Source organism: Buteo buteo, chromosome 8, assembly GCF_964188355.1.
Source record: "Buteo buteo chromosome 8, bButBut1.hap1.1, whole genome shotgun sequence".
NCBI lineage: Eukaryota > Metazoa > Chordata > Aves > Accipitriformes > Accipitridae > Buteo > Buteo buteo.
Window position 1 is genome coordinate 46,415,231 of NC_134178.1, and position 26,202 is coordinate 46,441,432.

A 26,202-nucleotide genomic window follows, 5' to 3' on the forward strand; every position below is an offset into this window, starting at 1 on the left:
ATTACCGGGGTGTGTGTCGGAGGCTACACCCTGATGCTGCAGATCCCAACATGCCTGCCGCCCCGGAGCGCTGGCTCCAGAAAGCAGGAGCAAGGACCCAACAGAACGAGGGATGCGGGTAGCTGGGAAGGCACGGAGAAGGGTGGAACGCGTGCTACAACAGAGGGGCTGCTCAGGTTTGAAAGGATGATTGATAAACCCCAATATTCTCCAGCTCGCTCCGTGCAGGGAAATGTGGAAAAGCACAGCAAAGGGGTGAATCCACATGCGGGGCCGGGGTGGAAGAATCATAGCAGGGCCAGAGCAGCCGTGTTTCACTTTCTGAATGATTCAGACGTGAGAAGCAGAAACTTCCAGGCTGCGTGAGAAGTTTCTCCTTCCAGGGCAGTGGGGACGGCTGACACTTCCCAGGTCTGCTGGGGGAACGGCAGGCTTTCCTCCCAGGACATTGCAGCTCCCCAGTCGCACAACTCACATTTTCCTGGACTCCCAGGGGCTCTTAGGAAAGGGCTGGCCACTGAGAAGAGGGGCAGCCGCCCCGTTATGCCTGCTTAGGAGAAGGACAAGGACTGTCCCTCTTGCTGTGGGGAAGAAAATGAGGGGGGTGGAGGGAGACCTGCCAGGGAAAGAGTTAAGAGGGCCAGGGAGCAGCCGGGTTGCGTCTGTTTGCCGTAGCTATGTGGGCTGCAGGGTAGAAAAGAAGAATCTCCAGCCTGGAGGAGGCAGATGAGGGAGGGTCCTCAAGGACGGCGGCTGGGGATGAGGGAGGCGGCAGGTCTTCCCCTCTCTGCTCCCCTGAGCTATCACCGCAGGGAAACTCTCCGGCTCCCCAAAGGGCTTGGTGAAAAGTGATGCCGAGTTGATGGTCCTGCTTGGTGCTGCCAAGTTTTTCTTGTGTGGAAGGCTCTGTTTACAGCTGACTGGGTCTTGGGCTGCTCCCTGCTGCTGAAGTGACTTGACTGGGGAAGAAGGCAACCAGATCGTCTGCGGACGGGACTGCAGAGACCGGGGGTCTGACGCTGATGCTGTCCCCGGCCATGTGAGCTCATTTTGAGGGATTCCCGCCCCAGAGCCCTAGTTCAGAGCTCTCCCACGATGCTGCCCCAGCTGTAGGTGGGGAACAGCACCGGCGTGGATGCCCTCACAGGGCCAACCCGGCAGGTTTCTGCGGGACGCTGGGTCCCCGATGCTGGCAGGCACACCCTGGTCATTGCCCAGGGCAGGGGCTACGCGTGCTTTGCAGCGCCGGACCGGAGCTGCCGGGAGAGCAGCTGTCGGGCAGAGGCAGTGGGACATCGCAGGAGGGGATTCAGGCAGCTGCCGCACCGCGGCTGAACGTGGAGTTTTGCCAGGGACGGGATGGAGATGGTGTGGCTGTACGTGGTGCTGGTCCCAACGCAGCACGTCCTTGCCGTGACCTGGCTGTGAGTATGTTTTGCACTTGTACTGTCTGGATTGGAAAGTCACCCGGGGTGGTGCCGCCTCCCAAGAAAACAGACGGATCTGTGAGAAAAGGGTGGAAGGGGGAACCTGGGCAACCCGAAGGCAGCACATGAGAAGGGGCATCTCTGGGAGCGTGAAGGGAGAGGGACGGCGAAGCTGAAGAGGCGCAGACCGGGATGGGGAGCAGGAACGTCCAATTCGGCGCAGACAGGAGGCGGCACATCCCCTTCCCTGCCCTGTTTCTGCTCTAAAAATAAGGCTATAGAGGGTTAGCCCCCCGCAGACACGGCCCTGGCTCTAGCCCAGCTGCAACTGAATCTCTCCCCTGCCCCACAGGTACCTGGCCAAGCAGCCTTCTCTGCGGGCCGTCCTCCGGGACCCCAGTGCCTGCGAGGGTCTGCCGGGCCTGGTAGAAGAGCAGGTCCGCGTTTGCCGGCGGCGGGTGGGAGCCATGGAGGCGGTGAAGCGAGGCGCGGAGCTGGCCGTCGAGGAGTGCCAGCACCAGTTTCAGTCTCGCCGGTGGAACTGCTCCATGCTGCAGGGGCTGCAGGTCTTCGGCAAGGTCGCCATCCAAGGTCAGCGAGGGGGAGGTGGCCCAGGCAGAGTTGGCGTGGGGTCCCTTCGGTACGCCCACGGGGTCCCCTTGACGCATCAGCCTTTCCTGGGCTAGTGTGCAAGTGCCACACTGGGACCAGCCCGAGAGTGGCCAGTGCCTTCCTCCACATGCTAACAAAGCTGTCAAAACAGAGCAAACTGAACCAAATGCACATGCTGCTACAAATATTAATATTCTGGCTAAACTTCTTCCTCATTTGGCCGGGCTTGGCTCTTTGGTCCCGTCTGGACCATTCTGGGTACCATCTCTGCATACTGATAGATCTTCCCCTCCACCCTGCCACCAGCCCAGCCCTTTGGAGCAGCAGCTCAAATCAAACCTTATTCTCTGAAGCTACAGTCCCTTTTTGTTGCAGGCCAGGGAAAAAGGATTTGCCTAAGCCCCCAAAACAGCCATTTCTCACCCCGCTGCAGGCACGCGGGAGTCTGCTTTCATCCACGCCATCTCCGCCGCCGGCGTCGCCTTTGCTGTGACTCATGCCTGCAGCCGTGGGGAGCTGGAGAAGTGTGGCTGTGACCGCAAGATCCGAGGAGTCAGCGCCGAAGGTGAAGGAGGAGGCCGGTGGCAGGGAGGGGATGGCAGAGGAGAAGATCCATGGAGAAGACCCTCAGCAGGGGAGGAGACACCTCCCTTCTCCTCAGCCCTTTGGGAGCTCCTGCCAGGGCTTCTCCTTCTTCATCTCATGGCCGCTTTCCTTCTGCAGGTTTCCAGTGGTCGGGCTGCTCTGATAACCTGTCTTACGGGATTGCCTTTTCTCAAGCCTTCGTAGACAACCCGGAGAGGAGCCGCGGCACCTCCTCCAGCCGAGTGCTCATGAACCTGCACAACAATGAGGCTGGGAGGAAGGTAAGTGCAGGAACAAGGGTGGGGAAGCAAGTCCGGTTTCAGGAGCTTCTCCCTGGCTAGGGAGACCTCGGTCCAGCCCTTTACCCTGAGGAGCAGCCCGGAGGGGTCCCAGCCTCCCCTACCCACCTCTGTGCAGAGTCCCTTTCCTCACTGAGCCCAGCTGGGATTTACATCCCTTGGCCTTTTCTGCAAAGGAAATGAAATTTCCCCACTCTGCTCTGAAGGGCTTCCCTGCCCCTCCAGTCCCTCCTTTGCAAAGACACTATCCTCTGCAGGGGCTGTTGTCAGATCTGGTCCCTTCCTTGAGCATCCTCTGGCTCTGGGCAGATCTGTTCCACTCCCCACCGCCCCGTGGGTCAGAGCAGATCCCCGTCTCTTCCCCTGCCTCAGGGATTTCTCTTACAGATGCAAGCCAGCCTGTTTCCCACAGAGTGAATCCCCTTCTGTTTCATACTGGCCTGGCTTAAAAAGACTTTTTTTGCTCCCTTCCCTTCCCTTCCCTGGGGCTGATCCTCTCCTCCAGCCCCACGGGAGGTGTGGGGGGGGCAACGGCAGCTGCTGAGGGGCCCGCAGGCATGGAATTCGTAGGGCAGGGTGTCCCGGGTCCGGCTGGCAGCTGCCTCCTGTTCCCCAGGCTCTCCTGGCCCACATGAAGGTGGAGTGCAAGTGCCACGGCGTGTCGGGCTCCTGCGAGGTGCGCACGTGCTGGAAGGTCATGCCTCCCTTCCGCAAGGTGGGCAACGTCCTCAAGGAAAAGTTCGAGGGGGCGACGGAGGTTCACCCCAAACAGGTCGGTTCCCGCAAGCTCCTGGTGCCCAAGAGCTCTCGCTTCAAGCCCTACACGGCTCACGACCTGGTCTACCTGCTGGCCAGCCCAGACTTCTGCAACCGGGACCCCCGGCGCGGGGTCTTCGGCACTTCTGGCCGCCGGTGCAACCGGACATCCCCGGCCATGGACGGCTGCGAGCTCCTGTGCTGTGGCAGGGGCTTCCACAGCGCCCGGGAGGAGGTGGTGGAGCGGTGCAGCTGCAAATTTCGCTGGTGCTGCTCCGTCAAGTGCAAGCAGTGCCGGCACCTCGTGGAGACGCACAGTTGCCGCTGAGGGGGAGCGTGCCGGGGCGGTGGGAGGCTGCCGGGGGGACTGCGGGGTCACAGGGAGAGGACGGTCCAGGGAAAGACACGGGGAAGCCGGGGAAGGTGTGGGGGATACACGCAGCCTGAGAAGGAGCGGAGGAGATGTGGGGTTTTGCTGCCCTGGCTCCGGGGGTGCCGTCGGCTCCTCTGTGCTCCCCACCCAGCACGCTCTCGCCAGCCTCACTGGGCTTTTTGTGGTTTGAATTGTTTTTCCGGACGGAAGGTTGGAGGACACAGGCCCAATAAACCCTTAAACTTTAGAAATAAACCAGCTGCAACGGAAAGCAGAGTGCGTACGTTAGCTCCTTCCTCACACGCCGCGTTTGGGACCTGGAGGGTACCTGGCTCTGCTCCCTGCCGTGGGGTGGAAGGGGACGAGGCCACCCCGGAGTCCTTGTGCTCGGGGGACACATGGGCTGCAGCGAGTGAGAAACACCAGGGTGCGGAGCAGGGGGGCACGGGGACCCGCCTCGGACACGAGGGGGGTCACTGAGGGGTCTAACGGAACGACGGCATCGGAGAGAAGGGAGCAAATCAGCTTTGTGGGTCGAATGGGCTCTTTATACATTAAGACTCATCCTTGGGAGAACTACAGAAGGGCGAGAAGATGGCTGGGAATTTCAGACAAGGACGCTTGGGCCAGTGGCTCTAAATCCAGGTTCCGAGGGCTGATGCCTTCTCTGGCGCTCAGCTGCTCCTTTGGCTGCAGAAAACGTTTTCAGGAGGAGTTCCAGCAGGTGCCGCAGTGAAATGCTGTGAGCCAGGCTCCCCTCACGCTGCCGCCAGTGCAGAGCGGGTGCTCGGAAGGTGAGATCTGGCCACCATGAGCTGGCTGGCCAGCAAGGGGTCTGGGAAGAGCTGTCCAAGTCTGTCCAGGTTCTCTGCCCCACCACAGCCCCAGAGAGCCTACTCGGGAGCCCTGTGCTTCCCGCGCATCCGCCTGGTACCGTGCATCACCCCTTGGTGAGGCTGAGGAACCTCTGACGCCAGAGCCGCACCTCCTCCTCTCCCTCCTCCTCACTCAGCACCCGGTACGCCTCCTTTCTGTGGCAGCGGCGGCGAGACACCTACAAGGAGAGACTGAGTTCACAGGACTGATACCGCTGCCCATCCTTCCCCCCCGAGGACGGAGGACTCCCGTGACGGCCGGCATCTGGAGGCTGGGATGATGGGGCACCAGAAGGAAGAGGGGAGAACCTGGTGTGAAGTGGGAGGGAGAGGATGGTAGCTGAACTGTGTGTTTCCTAAGATACGTGCTAGTCCTCTGTCCTGCTCTGGTGTTTTTGGTTTCTGTTACCGCCCAGTGGATGCAGGGATATACAGGGGTACCCCGACGGGTGAGAGACACCCCATAGCTCCTCTGCCTCAACGTTAGTGGCTGTCTCCACTGCCATCTCTTACAAATCCCACCACCTCAATTACATGCCAGCTGTCCTTGGGTCCCCACCCTGCCCCCCATAAACCACATCCAATTCTGTCCTACCGGAGGGAAAAGCAGTGGGCCAGCGAGTCCTGCAGGGACTCGGGGCTGGCTGTGGAGCGACCAGCCACGCAGGAGAAGGCTGCGTTAAAGGACAGTGCGGGCTGCTCCTCACCCTCTGGTTGTAGAGGCTCTGCTGGAGACACTGGTGGCTCTTGAACACGCAGTAGTTGGGGTGCTGAAGTCCGTCTGAGTCGCATATCTGTGGAGATGGGAATGAAGGCCGGAGAAAGGAAAGGAGAAGGAGGGGTGGGAGCATCCACTGGGCACCCACCTGGCTCGGGGCATCCCCATCCTGGAAGGCAGCGTCCTCTGCCTTCAGCCAGAGGGTCACTCGAGGGTCCTCACAGCCGTGGGTGGCGATCCGGCTGCACCAGTACTCCATCCTCAGCCCTCTGAAAACCTCCATGCCATGGTACCCCGAGGTCTCTGGGGTGCTGGTCTGCAAAGGGTTGGGATAAAGAGAGCCGTGCTTCTTCCTCCCCTTCCCCACCACCCGGGCCGTCCTCCTCCTCGGTACCTCGTTGCCCGCAGCCCGGTGCTGGGCTGAGATCTGGGGGTTGATGTAGGCGGTGAAGCTGCCCGTCTGGCAGCGAACGCGGTTCAGGTTTCTGACGTTCAGACACTGCTCCCTCTTGAGCGAGCAGAAAGCGCAGTCAGGGCACAGGTCCGCGTGATGCCGCCCAAGGCTGTCGCACACCTGGGGTGGATGCAGCGGGGACGTCAGGGGCGAAGGAGGAGACCGAGGAGCTCCCATATCCCTGGCGTGGAGCTTGCCTCCCTGGTCACCCAGGTCAGCTTCTCCTGGGGGGGAGCACCCGAAAGGACAGCGCTGACGAGCTCTGGCCGCTGGAGCGTTGTGGTCAGCACTGCAGGGAGCCCTGCACACACTGGGGATCAAAGGTGGACGCCGGCGTCTTTACCGAATCTCCGAACCCAAGGACTCTTTCTTCCACCTCCTTCCAGGCCTGGGTGACCACCGACGAGAGGCAGTTTCCCTCCAGTATTGCGTAGCACAGGATTATCACTGCCTCGTCCTTCTTCAGGGCTAAAAGGCTGGCAAAGAAAGGGACAGAGAAAGTCAAGTCTCACCTCTTGTCACAAGCTGGAGAACGACCTTTAGTTAAAAACTGAAAGGGGGAAAAACAACCCCAAAGCATAGCAAAAAAACCCCTCCCCAAAGAGACCTTGGACTCTTGGCCAAACTGCACGGAGGAACGGGGGCATCTGCAGAGTCCGTACGTGCCGGTGTAACACGGAGGCTACGGGTTGTGTGTGCGTTCAGGAGCACGCGAGAGGGACTGGACGAGGAGCACAGCGTGGGGAACGGTGCCAGGGGCCCTGCAGCAGCTGCTGCCGCCTAGGTTTGTCCATCCGAGTGCACAGCAAGGAGATGTTTGTTAGAGTTCTGCTGAGTGTGGACCATGGGGCAGCCCCGTTTGGGTCTGGAGCATGTAACTTATGAAACCTCCCTCCTGCTTGAGCCAATGTATTTGACAGAAAGGGGAAAAAATTGGTAACAATGAGTTAACTGTTCATCCGAACCGGCACGGGGAGCTAGAGGTAGAAAATTTAAGGACAGTGGGGTAAGGACAATAAGAATATTTTGCATCTCTTAGGAACAGTAGAAATTGTAGACATGGTACAGAACTGTTATTAGGCAGGGATGGTGGCAATTATCAGTAATGATGCAGAAGAGGTAAAAATGCTCATTAAATATTTGTCTTCCGTGTCTGGAAACAAAACCCGTGATAAATAAACAAACTTTGATCTGGCAGGAATTAAGAAGAAGATAAGAGCAGCAATTGCTTATGTTAAAATGCTCTTAAAATCCACGCATGGGCTAACCGGTATGGAGTTTTCGTGAGAGTAGCTGAAACTTCTTGGAGACCTTCAGATTAGCATTAAAAAGGTAAAAAAGAGGTGGAGAACCAGGAGGAAGTTCATGAAGGTGAGATTTCTTAAGGCCTGGAAAACTTTCATCTAGAGCGAGAAGCTAAAAAAGCTTTACTGAGCTGAGCAAAGACACAGTGGGTGGCCGCTCAGTCCGTCAGTATTTTTACCAAGGTGAGGATCAGCTGAAAGCCTCTTTTTGTCAGCAGGCTTTTGGTGACTAGAATTTGGGGTGAGATCCATTCAAACCAGAAATTATCTACATGTTCCTGACACGAAGGGTATTTAGCATGGGAGCAGCTGATGGGGTGGTTTCTCCGCAGCTTGGAGACTCCAAAAAGTTATCCCAGATTCCTCTTAGGAGAAGGGTTTGTAGCTCAGCCACACGATAGTGTTTTTCCCTCCGGGCTCACCAGGCATGGCTTCCCGTCCTGTGCTGAGCAGGAAAGCCAGGGTGAGTCATCGGAGCGATTGCCAAGCCTGAAGGCTAAAAGAGATCAACCTCCCCACTCTTGTGATTACACGGTGTGCGAAGAAATCAAGCTGTAAGGAACGTTTGGTGTTCACAGATCTGTGGACGCGTGAGAATCATACACCCGCCGTATGTACAGGATCACGCGGATGCTTGGCATTGGCGCTGGGTTTGGATGTGCGCTCACGTAGAAGAACATGGGTGAGCGTTAGGGCTACTGATAGAAAGAAGTTTTGTGCACCTCCTTAACAGATCCCTGGGCCCACGGATGAAGGAGCTCGCAGCGGGTCAGACACAAGTGATCCTGTACCCAAACAGTTCACACTAACCAGCAGCAAATGAGCGTGTCAAGATCTCTGAAGGTATCTCTCTCACTTAGATACTGCAAGAGAACCTGGGAAACCTTAGTCACAGAAAATATGAGTACTAGATTTTTTTTTAAAGGCATTACAGTCAAACTTGTCTTATCACAGCGCAGCAGATGCTGCTCTAGCCTGCATCAGGGCAAGCGAAGATGTTCCCTCACCACACCGCCTGTACTGCGCTGCGGACAGGCTGCAAATCGTGTTCTGGGAGTACAGACGTCGGAACAAATTACTATGGTGCCGACCCACAGCACATAACCATGTCCACTGAAAAACCGAGGACAGCTGAAAACCTGGAAATCTATGTATTGCAAGCCTGTGGGTCTCTTACTGCAATGCACCACAGTGTCACCAACCTGGTTACAGGTTCGTGGAGGGAAGGTCCGAGTTCAGAGAAAACAAAAGAATGTGAACTGAGGACAGCAGTGACAGACACCAACTCTTTCAGGCAAAGCTGGTAAGAATTAAAATGTGCCAGTAAAAAAAAAAGAAACAAAGCCCACCTACCCTGCAGAAAGCACTTCCAGAAGCTGTAAGATCCCTCATGTCCACTCTTCCATCCCATGGCTCCACATAATCCTTTTTATTTGTTTTTTTTTGTTTGTTTCCTCTGTAAACGTTCAGACCGTTTAGGATACCAAGAACAGGAAATTCTAAATTTAGAGCAAAAAGTCTGTGCTCATCCCACTCGAAAATCTTCTCTAAGGTTGTTTGATTCAACCCTCTAGCATTTTTCTGTGACTGGGAGCTGGACACCACTGAGAGAAGAACCCGTGACAGCCCCCAAGGCACACCTAGCATTTCTCTTCCGTAAAGGATTGCTTTTTGTGTGGGGATTACCTAACACGGACGATTTCTCTCTCAAGCAGTTCTAGCCCAGGAGAACAAGTGTTCGGTCCACTTTGCTGACAAATCTGTGACAGCCGATGGGAGTTCTTGTCACCACTCAGATGTTTGACTGCTTAGGCACAGTTGGATCTTTGCCTTCAAGAGTTGGTAAACTGGCTGGGTCACCTTGATGGGACTCACAGATTTCAATTAAGGACCCTGATATTATTCTCCAAACTTATCCGAAAAAAATTATCCGCAAATATGTCATTATTGGCTAGTGTTCCACTACTTGCTTGTTATTCCAGTGGTACATTGTGATTTAATTGCTTCTTCATCACACCAGGATGATCAAGCCAGTAAAGTGAGAGGCACATTAACAGTAATTAAAAACGATATGAATAGCTCTGGTGTTTTCATCACTGAGGTAGAAAAAAGAAGAAAGCTGTCCAGCTTGCTGTACTTTTTTAAAAACAGCAAATAAATAACAACCTGAGGTTTAGAAAGCAACTGCTAATAAATGGGTTTAACAGCCTTTGCTTTCTCCAACACATGTACTGGTCCAGCAAGTGCAGCCTGAACAAGATGCAAATAGAGGATTACAGGCAAAAAAGGCAGTAAAAGGGAACTTTTCTAAAAAGAGTGCTTTCATAAGTAGCAATAAAACATCTGCTGAGTGTTAATGACCTACTTGTTCCCAACAGACACGAAGTCAGATGTGGGCAGGAGCCTCTGCTGCACCACAAACTTCAGAATTACGGACCACGTTAGATACGATCGGCTCATGCGGATCAAAAAATGCTCGCATCCCTACCAACGCTTTGCTGTCGGCCGTGTGTGTGGATGCGCACGAACCGCGTCCCTGACATCCGCTCACTCACCCAGGAAACCACCGGTTGTGCCATCAGCCTGAGGGTACCGAGAAATTCTGTTGCGCGCTCTGCCACATTCATTTCCTCCTCTATCTCGGCTCTCCATCTCTGCTGTGAGGCTTTCTGGCCTCACAGCTGCAAATTTATGACTTGGTTTGCCACCTCTGGGTAAGATACACTTACATCATCCCCAAGGGACAGCGAGATCCTGAAAGCAGCTGGGAAGTGTCAGGGGAACGGGTCCCATCCTGCACCACCAGACCCAGGGATGGGTCCCGGGCTGCTCCCTCACTTGCGGGCACCTGCAATCCACCATGCCGTGTCCCTGGTTCCTCTCCCAGCGATTCCCAGTGTCCTGGCACCGCTCTTGGGTGCATCCAGCCACTCTCCCACTGCTGCTGCCTTAGGGCAGTGCTTGGGCTTTGTGTCCCATCACGGAGGTGTTACAGGCAAATGGTACAGACTGGTGCTGGGCCCCTGCACTCACTGACACGCTGCTGAGCTGTCTGTGGGCGTGCAGAAGTTTCACCGAGCACCAGGGAAAGTGATGGGTCTGTCTAAAGCGATTTCCTAATGCAAATCCCTCCCTCTGCACGTTAATGTCCTAACTGCTGCCCTGGAAAAAGCCTAACAGGTACCGGGAGGCAATGTTTCAAAGGGAATGTGAAAAAATATAATTAAGAAGAATCTGTGGGCCAAGATCAGTAATTGCTCAAAGGCAAAAGGAGAAAACTTCAGATAAAAGCCTATCTTGCTTTATCATCTCAAGCCATGGAGCGACACACACAGAGCCTACTCCAGTGGTATCTCCGAGGCGCGCTGGTTAACAACGTCCCCCTCTCCCTCGACGTGATGACGAGGATTGGGGCCATTAACTCTCAGCTGCTGAACCTCCCAGATATTGGCTGGCTGTGTGAGGTGGAGTGAATACCTGAGGCAAGCAGAAAGGAAGATAAGGAGCAAACAGCAGCTCTCCAGCACTTTGTAACCTCTGATTTAGGGGGGTTGCCACAGGAAACTAAAACCACTAAGGGAAAAGCCACTCTCAACAGCTTCAGAAAGAACAAGTGATCTCAGCCCAGCAGCTAAGCACCACGCAGCCACTCACTTACTCCCCCCCCCGCAGTGGGATGGGGGAGCACATCAGAAGCCCCCCCCCATGGACTGAGATAAGAAAGGTTTAATAACTAAAAAGTAAAATAAAATATGGCAATAATAATAAAAAATACAATAATAATAATAGTAATGAAAAGGAATATAACCAAAAAAAAAAGAGAGAGGAAAAAAACCCAAGAAAAGACAAGTGATGCACAACGCAATTGCTCACCACCCTCTGACCGATGCCCAAGCAGCGATCCGCCCCTTCTGGCCAATTCTCCACAGTTTATATACCGAGCATGACGTTCTATGGCATGGAATGTCCCTTTGGCTAGTTGGGGTCAGCTGTGCTGGCCATGCTCCCTCCCAGTTGCTTGTACACCTGCTTGTTGGCAGAGCATGGGGAACTGAAAAATCCTTAGCTTGGGATAAGCACTACTTAGCAACAACTAAACCATCAGTGTGTTTTCAACATTATTCTCACACTAAATCCAAAACACACTGTACCAGCTACTAAGAAGAAAATTAACTCTGTCCCAGCCAAAACCAGGACAGCGTGCCAAGAAGGCAGGCAGGCTGGCTCGGGACCTGGATGGATCAAACCCAGCGGGTAACCCAAGGCAGGAGCTATTGGGAGAACAAGAACCTAACACCTGCCCAAGGGCTCGGGGCGCACAGACGGTGTGAAAAATTGTATTTTATAACTGTATCTCTCCTGCTGACCCGCACGATATTGCAGCCTTTTACCTCTGCCCCCCCCCCCCGGGACACTGAAAGACCCCTGCTTTGAGAGTCCCAAAAGTCTGGGAGCGTGTGAACTTCTAGCCTGGTGGCAAGAAGACAACCTGCCTTGTCACGGCTCCCCTTTCACAGCTAGCTGCGCACGGTAGTGACGTGGAGACACTAAATTGGGTCCTGGCCTCACTGAAAGTCCAAAAGATACCTCTACAAAATCCCCAAGTGACAGCTAGTTCCTGAAAGCAGCTGAGAAATGTCAGGGGAGTGAGTCCCATCCCGCACCACCAGACACAGGGTAAAAAAAGTAATTACAAAGGGGTAGTGAGAATTCAAAAAGAGTATTTTTTTTTTTTCTGGGGACAGCATTTTTAACAAAGGGCCTGATCTTAAAATTAAAACTGCCGGTGATGAAGGACGTGAGCACCACGAGGACCATTTGGAGGAGTAAAGCAGGAGGAGGAGGAGGGTGCAGCCGCTGGGAGGGCTCAGCTCAGCCTTGCTGGGAAGCTGGGCTCGTGTGAACCACGAGCATCCGCGCGCGAATGCCGACGGGATGGGATCTGTATCCGGGATAGCCGTGAGGCCGAAAGGGGTGTAGGGGTCATAGCGGACAAACAACGCAACAGCGGGAAGCCCTGGGAAAAAGGGCAAATGCAATTCTCGTGTGCAAACAGAAGAGCAGGGAAGGGAAGGGAGGTTGACCTCCTTCTGTGTACCCAACTGCTGAAACCCATCGCTGAATGGCGCACGCAGAGCTGGAGCGTGTGGATGTTTTAAAGGGACACCGAAAATTGCCACAGAAAATGAGACTTGTGCGGGCTTTATAATGTAAGAGCTACAGAGCTCTCTTTAGCGTATTGCGAGACTGAATCGTGGTATATAGGTAACTTAGAGAAGAAGAAACACTGGGAAATAAATGGCTCTTTAATCGTGGGGCAGAAAGCACAATAAGGACTAAAAATTGAAAATAAGTGCAATAAGAGACATTTCCCCCCCCCGTAATGATTCACTGCTAGCAGAAATACCACAAAAGCATGCCGCAAATTCTTCACCTTGTTATATTACCACCTTTGTCCTGTCTCTCTCTAAAGGTCACAGCTAGCTTCGTCAGGTACTATGGAAGCTGGTAGAGCTGCCACAAGCAGGGGTGAGCGAGAAGGGATGGATGTCCCGCTGGACATAAGACCTAGGGAAGACACGCAGCCCTGGATTCCACGCCCATCACGACCGCGCGCACCTTGTGTTAAACCAGACGCTGAACGGTACCTGTGCACACCGACCAGTGCCACCCAGCACTGCTCCTCTTGCTGGAATGGAAATGCCTCAAAGCATTTTGCCCCTCATGTTCTGAAGTCCCTTGGAGAGGAGGCGGGATGTGGCGGGTGGCAAAGCTGACAGGCGCGGTCTATCTCGCCTTTTTATCCTCACTTGAGTTTAAGCTTTGCTTAGCATGATTGATGGGGCTCGGCTGCCAGGTTACAGGCACAGAGTCAGCATTAGTGTCTTTGAGAAACTCTGCAGCAGAATAGCGAGTGTCATCTGCAATCACAGCAGTCCCTCAATAATCCCAATATAACTAAATCAGAGCAAGGCTCAATTTCAGAGGCAGGGAAAACGAATAGATCCTCAATGAAACAGAATTTTGCCTTAGAGTACACGCACCAGGAAAAATTTGCCAGGCAGTAAAAGCCTCCTACAATATTAGGAAGAAGGATGACATAAGTTACAGCCTTGCAAGAGAACAGTTATAGCTTTTAACAACATGATGCAATTCATTTTTACATGCAGAAGTGGGATCTCTGGCTCGACTGTATAGTACGCAGCGTTTTTGATAGAAACCACAGATGTGCAATCATGCACAAAACCTGTGCGCTTACAAGAACAGCACTAGCCAGCAACAGAGCAAAGCCAAAATGACTTCTCCATGAAAACCACAGCTAGACAGCATATTTTTTGCTCTTGGCAAGCAAAACAATCTTCGCACCTCAGTCAAAGCAAGCGGTCCCCAGTCACAAAGCCCTAAAGGATCAAAAAGTGGATTTGAGCGAAAACATACCATCCCTTTGCAGGTCTGTTTCTGTTTGGGGTCACCAGCCCCAGCTGCCTGAGGACAGAGGTGAACGGATCCTGGCAGATCAGCTGAGAAGAGCCCAAGATGCTCGACAAGCCCCTAAAGCATCCCTAGGCCAGAGGAACTAAGGCAGGCGTGTAAAAGGATTGCGGCAAGCCGGACTGTCGCAGGGCCCTGTGCTGAACAGGCACGCGGCTGCTTTCAAAGCCAAAACGGGGAACCAGCAACCCCCTGGGAAGAGCAGTGCACGGATCCGGAGCGCAGGGAGGCGCACGTGCTCGAGGAGACGGAGTGGTCCAGCACAGCCAGGAGCAAGGCTCCGCGTTCCCGGCTCTGTTTCCTAGCCCAGGGCTGCTTTTGCTCTACCTGGGAGAGGTTGGAGCACTCCTCGGAGTGCTCCTCAGGTCAGACTATTTTAGGAAACGTCTGCTTCACGTTGCATGCGGAGAGGAGAGGAGCACGGCGGGACACGCGTTTACTCCAGCGTCCCAAGGACCTGTGCTCTGAGGGAAGCTATTTCTGCAGGTCATCCGGATTCCTGGGAGACGCGAGTTGGGAGGAGGATGAGCGGAGGGGTGACGGCACACTGCAGATGGCCGCAGCGTGGGGATACACGTGCGTGGGATAAAGCCCTGCCTACGGCTAAAGCCCAGCCTAAATGCACTTTGCTGAGGACACAGGGACAGTAAATTGTCAGGCGCCAGTGGTGCTGGGTCACCCTCTCCCTGCTCACTCTGTGCTGGGCCGGGGGGTCTCTGAGGGGCTCCCCAGGTACGTTCCTGCTCCGTATGGGACGGCTTGCTCCAGAAAACCTGCCTGCACTCGCCAGCTGCTCGGGGCAGGGACACGGATGCCACGGGGCTACCAGCCGGTGCGCGTGAGGACAGCCCCGCACCGGTCTTCCCCTCACCTGCCGGGGGGGGCCGTATCCTGCACCCCCTCCTCGCTGCTCCATGACGTGCTCCCTGGGTCTGACTTGCTGCCGGAGTCCGGAGAAGAGCCCTCGGTGCCCAAGGACGTCTCCAAGGAGAGGGCCAAGCGGATCAGCTGCCAGACGCTGTTCCGCAGGCGTTGCTCCCAGGTTTGCTCCTCCTGGTCAGGGAATCCCAGCCTGGGAGGAGAGGAGGCAGGGGCAGCCGGCACCGGCAGGGGCGGCGGGAGCACAGGCAGCCCCCTGCCCCGCGGGGGTCTCGGCACCGCCGGGGTGGGCAGGGGGGGATTCTTCGGCACCGGTTTCTGACCCGACAGCGCGTAGGAGTACTTCAGGAGAGCATCCACGTTGGCACGCAGCAGGGCATCGGCGGGCAAGAGAGAAGCCTGCCCCGGAGCTGGGGAGAGAGTGGGACGGGGGGGCTGAGGCCAGCCAGAAAGCTGCTGGGGGGGGAAGAGTAGCTACGGGAGATCAGCAGGCAAACAGGGGCACCCAGCGCAGCCGTACCTTCTTCCGTAGGGGGGCTTTTGCCCCTTGTCCAGAAGACCACAACGTGGGGCTGCTCCGTCGGGAGGAGAAGGTTTTTCGGAGGAGACGAACTCAGACACGGGATTCGCTGAGCAGGGGAGAGAGGGAGAAACGTGAGTCCCGCTGTGTTACCTTCCCTCCCTCCTCACCGCCTCCATCTCCCAAAGATACTTCCCCCCCTCCCTGTCCCAAATCCTGCTCCCCACCTTGGCGTAGAACTGGCGTTTGAAGCAGCGGTACTGGGCGAACTGGCAGAAGGTCTGAAACCACGGTGCCTCTGGGAAGTCAGAGCAGACTGGCCCTGGAGAGGGGTGAGGGAGAGACGCAGGATGGGGCCAGGCCGCAAGTTTTGGCATCTGCCCCCTTGGCCCGGGTGCAACAAGAGTCGGGGTCCTCTCCGATGGCTGTTTTCAGAGCGGTTTGTGGTTGAAGGGAAAGTCAGAGCTGTCTGTCCCCAGGAGGAGATCACAGCCTTGTGCTGTTACAGCTCCCGATCTCAGGCGCCACGTGTACTTTCCCTCCAAACCACCCCGGGTTTCAGTTCATTCTTCTGCCCTTTTTCACACAGTTATCTTCCCTTTTACAGAGACTCAAACTTCTGGTTTCTAGGATCAGATGAGGACTCTGTTATTAGTCCCTGAAGAGTTTAAAAAAAAAAAAAACAAACAGTGATGTGGTGGGTTAAAAAGATGACCAAACAGGACCTGGGAACACCAGAGGAGACAACCTCTTCAGGGAAAAATAGTTCGACATTGATTCCAGCCGTGCAGGGGATGGAGGAAAGTCCACAGGGCTGAGATGCTGCCGGCAAAGCCTGTGCCCGCACACACGTGCACCATAGTCTTGACCAGCGCCGCCAACACCACTGGCTCAAAAGCTGCAGCTCCCCCCGCAGCGATCGCAGGATAGCCAAAGCCATGCAGGAAAGCCAAAAACCCCGGGAGATTTGGGGAGAGGGGTAATCCCGTGCTCCCTCTGCTCTGTGAGTGCCTGGCCCAGCTAGCACAGCCAGCTCTTTGCGCGCACCAAGAGGGTCAAGCGCTGGCTGAGATGGAGGGGGTCAGCAGTGAGATCGCACTGCTCTCCTGTTAGTTGCTTGTACACCACCTTTTACGCTGTACGCGCTTCTTCTCTTGTGCTGAGCATGTGGATTCACCAGCAAAAGCAGAATTTCAGATATCTACCAGGATCCCAGCCCAGAAAAATGCCCAACTTATAGGGAACGTGCCAGATCCCCAGCCTGTCCTTTGGTGATGCCCTGCGAAATCCCTCCGGAACGTGGGGGACGGGGACTCGGCCAGCGCAACGCCCGTGCTCGCAGATGGGGAGCCGCAGAGTTACGCTCCATCGCACAGCCACTACTTGCAAAGGAGCGCTGCTGCCGTCGGGCAGGGGAGGAATCCCAACCGTTTGCCAACGCCAGCGTTAGCCTGGCTCTCCCGGGCCGTTTTGGGGTGTGGGGAGAGGAAAAGTGCATTTTCATTCCAACATCTGGGAAGCGAAGGACAACTCGGCACAGGTGAAGTTTCCTGTGAGCTGTCTTTGGTGGTCTCTTGATTTCCACCAGGGCTCAGCTCTCCCACAGCCTGCTGAACACCGATGGCGTGGCCTGACGAGCAGCTGGCCTCCTGTAGCGCTGATCCCCGTCTCCTCTTTTCTCTCAGCTCATCTCCCCTATGGAAATACTCGTCTGTCTTTGAGTCCTCTGACCTCCCTGCCAAGGGGAGCCCTTCCCAGCACTAGCTGCTTAGTTTAATCAATATGATCTTTCGCCTCTTTCCTCTGCTCCTCCTGCCCATGTGTTTGTTGCAAAGAGCTGCAGCTTCGGCTGGGTGTCAGGAAGGCACCCCTTTGGGCTTTGTGGCCAGCTCCATCCACAGGAGCTCCCAGCATGGAGAGGGGCCGGCAATTAATTGACAATTGCATCATCACTAAAAGATGGAGCCAGCCAAGATATTTGCATACGCTCATCAGGAAGCATCCTCCTGACTCTCATCTTCCACAACAAAGAGGGTGGAAAGGCTACCTGTAGGCTTCCCTTGTTTAAAACACAAGGTAACTGCTTTCCTCAGCACCGCACCTGAAGAGGCACAATTAATGCTCGTGCATATGTGGACGTGGACAGCACTGCCATTTGTCTGTGAGGACAGTAGAGGCAAAACATGGGAGGGCACGTGCTGTGCCGCGTCCGCTCGGCCTCTCAGCCTGGCCGCAACATCTGCCAAAATAGCCCCAAAACTGGAAAAAAGGGAACATAGAGGCAAATAAAGTCTGCCGGATGGGTCTGTTGGGCTGAGGGATGGAGGAGAAGGCGGCAAAGAGGGCATCCTGCAAAACTGTCCCATCTCCTGCCATTCCCAGATGCTCCTGCTCTTGGCGGCTGAGCCTCCGAAGGCAGCAGCAGTGGGAGAGTGGTGGGATATGGCAGAGAGCAGTGCCAGGGCACTGGGCATCACTGGGAGAGGAACCGGGGACAGCCCCTGGGGGCACCTAGTGCCAGGCCATGGTGGATTGCAGGTACCCACGAGCGAGGGAGCAGCCCAGGACCCGTCCCTGGGTCTGGTGGTGTTGGGTGGGACCCGTTCCCCTGACACAGCTGCAGAAACAAGCAAGAAATAGTTGCCCTCAAGCTGCAGTCCAAATAAGCAGAGTTGGCTGATCATTCAGTTCATTGACGTTCATAGCTAAATATAAAGACATATTTTTTTATGAGAAAATTGTTCCTATTTTTTTTCCTCTGAAGAAAAATACAACAGAAGTAGTCCCAAGTTTTTCAGCTGCGCAGATATAATTATGCCACTTAAATTCTCTGATGCAGGGGTGCAGGGAAAGTATGACTGCAGAGATTTAAAGGGTGCTGTTGCTATGGCGCTTTCTGAACTGGGATGTTTCTTGGCTCCTGAAATGTTAAACACTTAAAAAAGCAGCTTATCAGCTCAAGCTTTCTTAAAGGCCCATGAGAGCCCGTGAGCCAAGTTTCTGCATTAAACCCCAGATCAAGCTGGAAGGAGCCAGTCGGGTCGTAAGATGAACTGTTAGGAAGAGATGATGAGCTTCAGCGAGCTTCAGAAAACTGTGGCCGTTTTTTTTTCCCCTGCCACCCCACCAAGGGAGATGCGGAGAAAGTGAAGGGCCACCGACGTGGCCACGGCTTTCAGCCCGTGACCGTGAAGAGCGGCCGGGGCAGCTGCGCTCGCTCGGCCGGGTGAAGAGGAGATGGGGAGGGGAGGTAATGGCAGCCCGCGAGGACCTGAAGGAAGGCTACAAGATGACAAAGTCAAACTCTTCTTGGTGGTGCCGGACAGCGCAAGAGGGAAAAAACCCCAAATTCCCGCGTGGGAGGTTAGGGCTGGCCATTAGGAAAAGCTTTTTTCTCCAGGAAAGTGGTGCAGCACTGGAAGGGGTGCCCAGAGAGGCCGCAAAACCAAACTCCCTTGCGCAAAGCCACGGTGCTCTAGCGCTGGGACCGTCCCGCTCCAAGCCGAACTCTGGGCTCGAGACCCCAGAACAACCCATCCCACCACCGGTCCCGCCGTCCTGTGGCATTTTGGGGCAGGGAAACGGCCGGCACCGCTCCAGCTGGAGCGATGCCCGCCCCTGATGCCCCTACCTCCGGGGACGTGGCCGTGGTTCTCCTCCCGGTCCCGCTGCAGGACGGCGGGGCTGAGGCAGCCGCGCGCCTGGCGCAGGCGGCAGGACAGTTCTGCCTTCCAGGGGGGCTGCAGGCTGGCGAAGAAGAGCTGGTACTCCCCCTCTGACAGGGGGCTGCCCGGGGCGGGAGGCACCGGCGGGGCGGCAGAGGACATCAGCAAGGTCAGCAGCCCTGGGGGAGAAGGCAGAGAACGCTTAACCCTCCTTAACGGGAGCAAGCGGCGGGTGGAAGTGAAGGAGAAGCTGGTGGGGCACGGGGGTGAGCTGGCCTGAGGTCTCCCTCCATCGCCCCCGCTTGCAGGGCCCTGGGGGAAACAGGAGGTCTGGGGCAAAAGGGGGGAAAAAGAATGAAAAGGCAGGGAAAAAATAAGGAAAAAAAGATAAAAGAGAATAAAAAGGAGAAAAAAGAAAAAAGGAAAATAAGAAGAAAATAAAAAAGGATAAAAAAAGAGAAGAAGAAAAAAGAAAATAGGAAGAAAATAAAAAAGGATAAAGAAAAAAGGTAAAGAAAAAGAAAAATAAAAAGAAGAAAAAAATTAAAAAATAAAAAATTCAAAAAGAAAAAGAAGAAAAAAGAAGAAAAAATGTAAACATAAAAAAGAAAAAGAAGAAAAAAGAAGAAAAAAAGAAAGAAGAAAAAGGAGGAAAAAAGAAAAAGAAAAAATTAAAAGTTGGGGGATTTTTTTGTGGGTTGAGTGACAGTTGTTTGGGCTTGGTTTGGTTTGGAGGAGGAATTTTTTTTTTTTTTTTTTTAATTGTTTGGGGGATTTTTTGTTTTTTTTCCCCCCAAACCCCAGCCTTACCCACCTGGTAGGCCCCTCTGCCCACCCCTGCGAGCCGTCCCCTCCACCACGCTGGGGGCTGTGCCCCTGCACAGGGACGTCCCTCCATCCCCTCCATCCCCTCCATCCAGGCCCTCTCCTCTCCAGCCTCCCCCCCGTGCTCAGCAGCCCCCGAGGTAGCCCCGGGAGGGCGGTTAGTGGCCGGGGGCAGGCGTCTCTCACCCATCAGGCGGGGCAACCTCCCCATGTCTGCCCTCGGCCCGGCAGGGCAGCCCTGGGGGGGCGGAATGGGCAGGGGATGGCATCACAGTCGGGGTGCCGGGGGACGCGGGGGGAGCCGAGGCGCGGGCTCGCCAGGGAAGGTGGGTGCCCTGCGAGGAAGGAAGAAGCCGGGGCCGTGGGAACAAGGCAAGCAGGAGGAGCGGGACCCAACCTGCTTTTTGGTGTTTTTTTTTTTTTCAGCCCCCTGCTGCGGGACACATTGGTGGCTGGCAACAACCCGCAACAGCGTTTGACGCCTTGTCAGGCTACTCCCGGGCTGAGGGTACCCCCAAAGCGGTACCTTTGGGGTACCGTGCACCCCGAAGCGTTTTTGTGCTCTTCTGCAGGGGAAAGGGGATGAAAATCTGTTCTGCCCGCAGGGGATCGAGACGCACCCCACACCTCCCCAGGGAGCGTCCCAGCACTGGCTTGCTTCAGGACGTGGTGGGAAGCTGGTTTGACCTCACCTGGGCAGCCGTGCCGCTTTCTGAGCCCCCAGCGAGTCTCGGGAGCACCGGGTGGTCGTCTTCTGCCTCTGGCACGGGCGTCCCGAGTGCCTCTCTCTGCGTGGTAAAGCCTTCCCAGGAAAAACCGGGAATGGTGCCAGCAAAAGAGGCTTTTGGACCACCAGCACGGAGGTGCCCAGAGCCCCACAGGGCTGATTTTGAGGGAGACCCCCCCCACCCACGTGCCCGGTTCTTACTACAGAGACCGAAGCGGGGGGTACGCGCGCACCCCGCGGATCGCAGCCGACGCAGCGCTTGGGCGCTTTCTGAACGCGAGAGGGAAAGACACGACCGTAACCATCACGGGCAAGCAGCTGTTGGGGAGGTCGGAGAGAAAACGCTTGGCACAGCAGCTCCCAGAACTGCAGCCACAAGCAAAATGCAGGGTGGCACGGCGGCTTCGCGCACCCGCCGCATCACCCCACGGCCTCCGCTCGGCTGCGAAACGACGCCCTTGCGGAACGGTAAGAGGAGCCGCAGGCAAAGCGGGCGAAGTTTTCAACGGCGTAGCAGGATGCTGCTGAAGAGGTGTCGCTCCTGTCCCGAATCCCGGGAGATTCGATCAGCTCGGCTGTACGCAACCGCTGCAGAGCGCGCTGCGGATGCGCCGGCTGCGATTGCGAGGCTGACGCTTCGCCTGAGCGGCCGTACGGGCTGTCAAGGTGAAACCTCAAATCGCTCCAGCCATGCAGTCTGGGAAAAAGGTGTCGGGCGACAGCCAGCCCTTGCAGGAGACAAGCTGTAGTTTGCTCTAAGATGTCTTGTTGGAAGGCAAGGTTTCTGAGAAGCTTGAAGCCTGAGCATTTAACAGCACTGAATTTTAGGATTTTTTTTTTTTTTGCAGCTTCTTAGAAAGATAACGAGCAGGAGACATTTTCCAGCTAGCTCTTGCCACTCACATTAAAACAGGCAAGGCTGCTGGGGCTTGCAAATTTTAGCCAATTCCTAGTCTTCCATTGCTTAGCTTGAGACGCATTGAGACGCATTGAGACGCATTGCTTATTAGCTGATTTTAGACAACTCCAGGGCCTTCAGCTCCCAGCTCGGTTAATCCCCTCTGCTCCCCAGTGACCGCGGAGCCCAGGCTGATTTCTGTCATCCCGACTGGAGCAGATTCCCAGGGGAACTCAGTGCTGACCTCAGTGGCTGATGGAAATGCATGACCTACGAGAGCACGCTGACGTGGCACGTCACGCGCTGGTATTAATGTCTGGCAGGTGCTGGCTACACGGCCTGCGTCTACATGTGCCAGCAGGAGATTTATGGGATACGAAAACAGGAAACAAGAATGAACAGACCAGAGTCCCCAGACACACAGAGACCTCAAACACAAGGTAGGAGACGAAGGAGCTGTCAAAGAAGTCATCCTCGGCTGATGCTCTAGTAGCAACGCCTGTGGGAAGCCATTGTATATTTGGAAAGAAGGCGGTTAGTGATGCGAGGACAGGTTGGCTGCTTAGCACTTACCATGCACTGTGACATACCCTGGATTTGGTTCAGGTTGTCAAAAATCCTTCAGGGAACTCTTAGGGTCCGCAAGCGCGTTGAGAAGCCAGCTCGTCTGCAGCCTGCACCCGGCAGGGTCGGGAGAATGAGGGCGCGGGAGACACTGCTGCGCTCTTCAGGCAGGTTTGTGCCAGGTGGCTATGGGGCTCACCTGTGTTGTGAGTTTCCACAAAAAAGAAGTCATCTTTGGGAAAGGGATGAGGACAGGAGGAGCCGTAGTTTGGACAGGAGGCATCAGTGCGGCAAGCTGCGGGGGGAGTCTACTCCCCGCTGCTGCATCAAGCAATTACGGTGGTCAGTAACGCGCAGCACGGGGGTGATGTTAATTCCAGTATTTTGATTCCTGAGGGGTAACTTGGCACCTTTAAGGCTGTACCCCGATGACGCATTACAAGCTGTATAATTTTTGCAACGAAGCAGATTTGCAACCTTGTTTTCGGAGCCGCCAGAAAATGGCATTTCCCGCAGAGGGTGTTCGCGGGCTGATGTACGCAGCTGTAACCCCCAGGCCTACGGCGTGCCTGACGCCAGCAGTAGGGACGTGTAACAGCAGGATAACAACTTGCTGCTGTTACAAGGAAAGGAGCTGCGTTTTCCATGTTGCTATCCGATTGCCATGTCGATTCTGAGCTTCGGAAGAGCCTGTCTGGTTTGTGAGGGACCACCCTTTGGCAGGCAAGCTCCTCTTCCAAGTTGGTCTTGTTGTTGTCCTCAACATCTCTGTTATTTCTCAGTATTTTCCACTCTCTATGTTCCACGCTCACAAACACGACCAGCAAACCCGAAGACCGGCTGCCATCTGGTACTAATGGAAGAGTGGGCAGCCCAGCCAAGAAGCCATCAGAGCCATCGCACAGCGGCCAAGGAGAGGTCCTCTTCCAGTTCAGCTCTGCGTCGCCCATGAAGCAGAAACCGCTTGGAGAGCCCAACGCTGAACACCTCCATCCTGGCAGCTATGGCCCTGTGGGAAGGGCTGTGGGTACCAGCCCGCTCAGAGCAGAGCTGAGGTCTCCACCTCCACAGACAAAAGCATTAGAGAGCGTTCCGATTTAAACCAAAATGATATGAATTGCTGGCTTTAATCACAGGTTAAATAATCTTCATTCTGCAGTTGTACTTTATTTTGGTAGGTTTACTGCCACTGGCTGAGAGCTATGCGAATATGCTGATAAATATAGACTTTACATTAAAATTGGCAGTCGTTTTAACTTGGTGGATATGTTAATCTATTCACATTTATACAAGCACTGTACAGTTATGCATTAATTCAGATACTTCATTTACATTTTATTTTGTTAGGAAGTAGTGAATGAAGCATTTTTTTCTTGTCATTTAGAAAATGGAATATTTAATTGATTGCAAAAACAGCATTTAAAGGTGGTTTCTTGAATTAATAATACAACCTAAAATGAAGTGAATTCATAAAAGCATGCTTGAACGAACTGCTCTAGTCTTTTTAGGCAGGTTTGTTTAGTGCAAGGACAATCTGATTTAACCACAAAGTTATCCCTAGTGCAAGCAGGGGCTAGGACTACAGAGCTCCAGAGAGGTCTCTTCCCACCTGAGTCTTTCTGTGGTAAGTAAATGGGTTTTTCCAATGACTGGGTCCTTCAGGCTTTTGGAACAAGGAAATCTCATGCTCTCACTTCTTTTTCTTGCTGCTTGTCAATGTGTAAAAAATACTTCCAGCCTTTTCTCCTCCCAGCCTGGTTTTCAGCTTTGAATGAGTTCTCCCTTCGATGGCAGCAACCCGAACCTCTGAAATTAAATTGTACATCTGCAAAAACAGACCAAAGTGGGCAATTTGCTGAATGCTTTTTTCACACCAGGCTTTAGGAGCTTAGTGTTTGTCACAGGTTTGTCTGTCCTTAAGACTTGGGCAAAAATGCCTTTTTTAAACTAACAAACACATTTGTTTTATGCATTCAGAAGAATAAACATAAATTAGCATAAATTAATCAAGATGTTTGACTATTTTTATAAATGAAATGCATTTTATTTGATAGAAACAGCTATATTTCTTCTGATACTGTAACTGCTAGGCAACGGAGTTGGAGAAACTTCCTTCAGTTGTCTTTGGAAAGAAAGATAGGACATTTGGTTTCTTTCTATTAGTCTTTAACGCTTTCAGTGCTGCAGTCGTCCTTGCCCACTGTCGCTGCTTTAGAGCAGTCAAGGATTGCACGCTCCCCAGATGTTGCCCCTCAGCTTGTCAACATCTCCACAGTTTGCCCTCCTGGTTCACGTGGCAGGGAAAAAGTAGAGCCATGGTTGATTATACGAAGGACGACGGCTCAGAAACTGTCAAACCAGCCAGGTCTGCGTCGTGCAGGGCCCTCAGTCAAAGCTCGCTCAGAAGTTTGGATAATCCCACTGCGTTAAACGATCTGCCGACGAGCGCTTGGTACACGACCGGTGTGCCTTGCCCTGCTCCAGGAGACGTGAAATATTAGAATTCCTGTTGCCAGTTCGCACAAGACTGTTCACCGTAGCTGTGTCGTGGTCTGGTCTCAGTCACCTCAACGTCCTGGTGTGTGTCACTTCGCCAAGTGAACGACTCGATACCCTCCGCATCCCTCCTTGCTGGGACTTGGAAGAAGTGCCACCCGTTCCTCTGAAGATGTCAAAGGGGAGCAATCCTGCTGTCACCTGTAACTACCACTTCTCGACAACGTGTATCTGCGTAGCTGCAATGAGAAACATCCTGGGAGGACCTGATATTTTCAGCCAGTATGAGCAAGTTATCTCTTGGAAATGTTTTTCTTCTCCGCTGCCAACTGGAGATCTCTGGATGGATTTGGCCAGCATTTGAATTGAGCCTTCAGGTCTTCGGCAACATCACCCTTCACCTGCAGCCACGCAACTGCTGCTTCTTATCCTCGCTCGTCTCTGCTACAGAGCCTCTTGCTACCCAGCATATACCTGACCTGATTTAGGACAGACAGCAGCCCTGCTTTGAAGGGCAAGCTGAACCAGATGACTTCCAGGAGTCCCTTCCAATCAGTGTTTCCGATTCTAAGATAGAGATATTTAATATGCAGTAATTGTCTCCTAAGATTTGATCCCAAATAATCTGACTATCACCGAAACACACTCTACAATTGAGCCTCAAATAGTCTGCTTAAGCACAGAAGCCTTACATCAACTCTTTAACAGACAGTAAGAGACCGTCTACCACACAGCTCTGAGGGTATAGTTAGGTAAATGATACCTTCAGAGCGCTTAATGAAAGGCTGCCCGCTGCTGAGCTATGGCGCTGGTTTAACCGCTTGCTATGTTTGTAACAGATGAAGAAGGTTGTCCCAGTGGTGGAAGGCGACGGTCGTTCCTGGGACGGTTTCCCTGCACCTCACACAGCAGACACGGTGGTGGCAGAGCCCGGGCGACCGGCGCTGAGCGCGTCTGCTCGCTGGAAAAGGGAATCCTTTGCTGAGCAACCTCATCGATCACGCTTGCCCAGCTAGCTAGGAGTGATGCCCGCAGTTGAGGCAATCACAGCTGGACAAGATAAACCGGTCATTTACGTCCATGACCAATTATTATTAATAAATGGGCTGAAAGAGGCTGGCAGAAGTCTTCTCTCTTGTCGTGCTGTACGGCTCCAGCTTCCTGAAACTCAGACTTGACTTTACTCATCAACTAGGTTATTTCCAGTCACTCTAAAAGGGCAATTTCTCCAGCTCCATTTTAGAAAGTGTTTATGTTGCACTGACAGCTGTGCCAGGAAATCTGCAAGCTAGCCAGTTCTTTAAAGAAGTTCATGATTACTTTAACTTAGTGTATCCCCCATTTAAGCACTTTAATTCTAGGAGAAGTAAAATTTTCAGATCCCATTACCACTACAGTAATACAGGTAACTATTAACAGTGATCTTTAAAAAAAAAAAAAAAAAAGTAATTTTTGACTGACCTTTTTCTGCTGCTTCCAGTCAAACTGATTTTATTTTGTTGCCCTGGATTTCTTGCTTGGTTTAGAGAGAAGCAATTTACTTCTCTGCTGTTTCAGTATTTCACATCTGGACTGCTACGGCAGCCTTCCTGACATCGTTAAGGACCAGCACAGAGCTGGCTTTTTTCCAGCCTTGTAGGCTTTCCCTAGCAGTCCAGAGCCTGACAGAGAGCAGACCACAGACGCCTTCGGGTGGCTTTCACAGGACGACAAACACCATTTACTGAAGGCTG

The 26,202-nt window shown here is 53.8% G+C and overlaps 2 protein-coding genes across 3 annotated transcripts; one reads left to right on the plus strand and one right to left on the minus strand.

Annotated features, from left to right (window-relative positions):
* The first annotated feature begins 105 nt into the window (after positions 1-105).
* On the plus strand, positions 106-4,282 carry LOC142033929 (protein Wnt-4a-like). Of its 2 annotated transcripts, XM_075034529.1 has the most exons (6): positions 106-1,039; positions 1,162-1,424; positions 1,780-2,018; positions 2,473-2,604; positions 2,763-2,905; positions 3,540-4,282. In XM_075034529.1, exons 2-6 carry the CDS (start codon positions 1,360-1,362, stop codon positions 4,005-4,007), a joined length of 1,047 nt encoding a protein of 348 aa, XP_074890630.1. In that variant the 5' UTR covers positions 106-1,039; positions 1,162-1,359; the 3' UTR covers positions 4,008-4,282. The 2 variants fall into 2 exon arrangements, with proteins under 2 accessions (XP_074890630.1, XP_074890629.1); XM_075034528.1 differs by having other exon boundaries at positions 106-1,424.
* Positions 4,283-4,593: 311 nt separating this feature from the next.
* On the minus strand, positions 4,594-26,202 carry ACRBP (acrosin binding protein). The gene is made up of 10 exons (XM_075034530.1): positions 25,931-26,202; positions 18,926-19,138; positions 15,522-15,616; positions 15,295-15,403; positions 14,767-15,184; positions 6,443-6,575; positions 6,040-6,219; positions 5,794-5,961; positions 5,635-5,721; positions 4,594-5,106 (listed from the first exon to the last, which is right to left on the minus strand). The coding sequence occupies exons 2-10, from the start codon at positions 19,119-19,121 to the stop codon at positions 4,993-4,995; spliced, it is 1,500 nt and encodes a 499-aa protein (XP_074890631.1). The 5' UTR covers positions 19,122-19,138; positions 25,931-26,202; the 3' UTR covers positions 4,594-4,992.

What these genes read in the sequence shown, in the direction of transcription:
- LOC142033929 (XM_075034528.1), top strand. Translation starts at nt 1,360, where the DNA reads ATGGAGATGGTGTGGCTGTACGTGGTGCTGGTCCCAACGCAGCACGTC. An exon ending in CCGAGGAGTCAGCGCCGAAG is followed by an intron (nt 2,605 to 2,762) that starts GTGAAGGAGGAG and finishes TTCCTTCTGCAG; the next exon opens with GTTTCCAGTGGTCGGGCTGC. An exon ending in ACAATGAGGCTGGGAGGAAG is followed by an intron (nt 2,906 to 3,539) that starts GTAAGTGCAGGA and finishes CCTGTTCCCCAG; the next exon opens with GCTCTCCTGGCCCACATGAA.
- ACRBP (XM_075034530.1), bottom strand. Translation starts at nt 19,121, where the DNA reads ATGTCCTCTGCCGCCCCGCCGGTGCCTCCCGCCCCGGGCAGCCCCCTG. An exon ending in AACGCCAGTTCTACGCCAAG is followed by an intron (nt 15,404 to 15,521) that starts GTGGGGAGCAGG and finishes TCCCCTGCTCAG; the next exon opens with CGAATCCCGTGTCTGAGTTC. An exon ending in AGAGCCTCTACAACCAGAGG is followed by an intron (nt 5,107 to 5,634) that starts GTGAGGAGCAGC and finishes CTCTCCTTGTAG; the next exon opens with GTGTCTCGCCGCCGCTGCCA.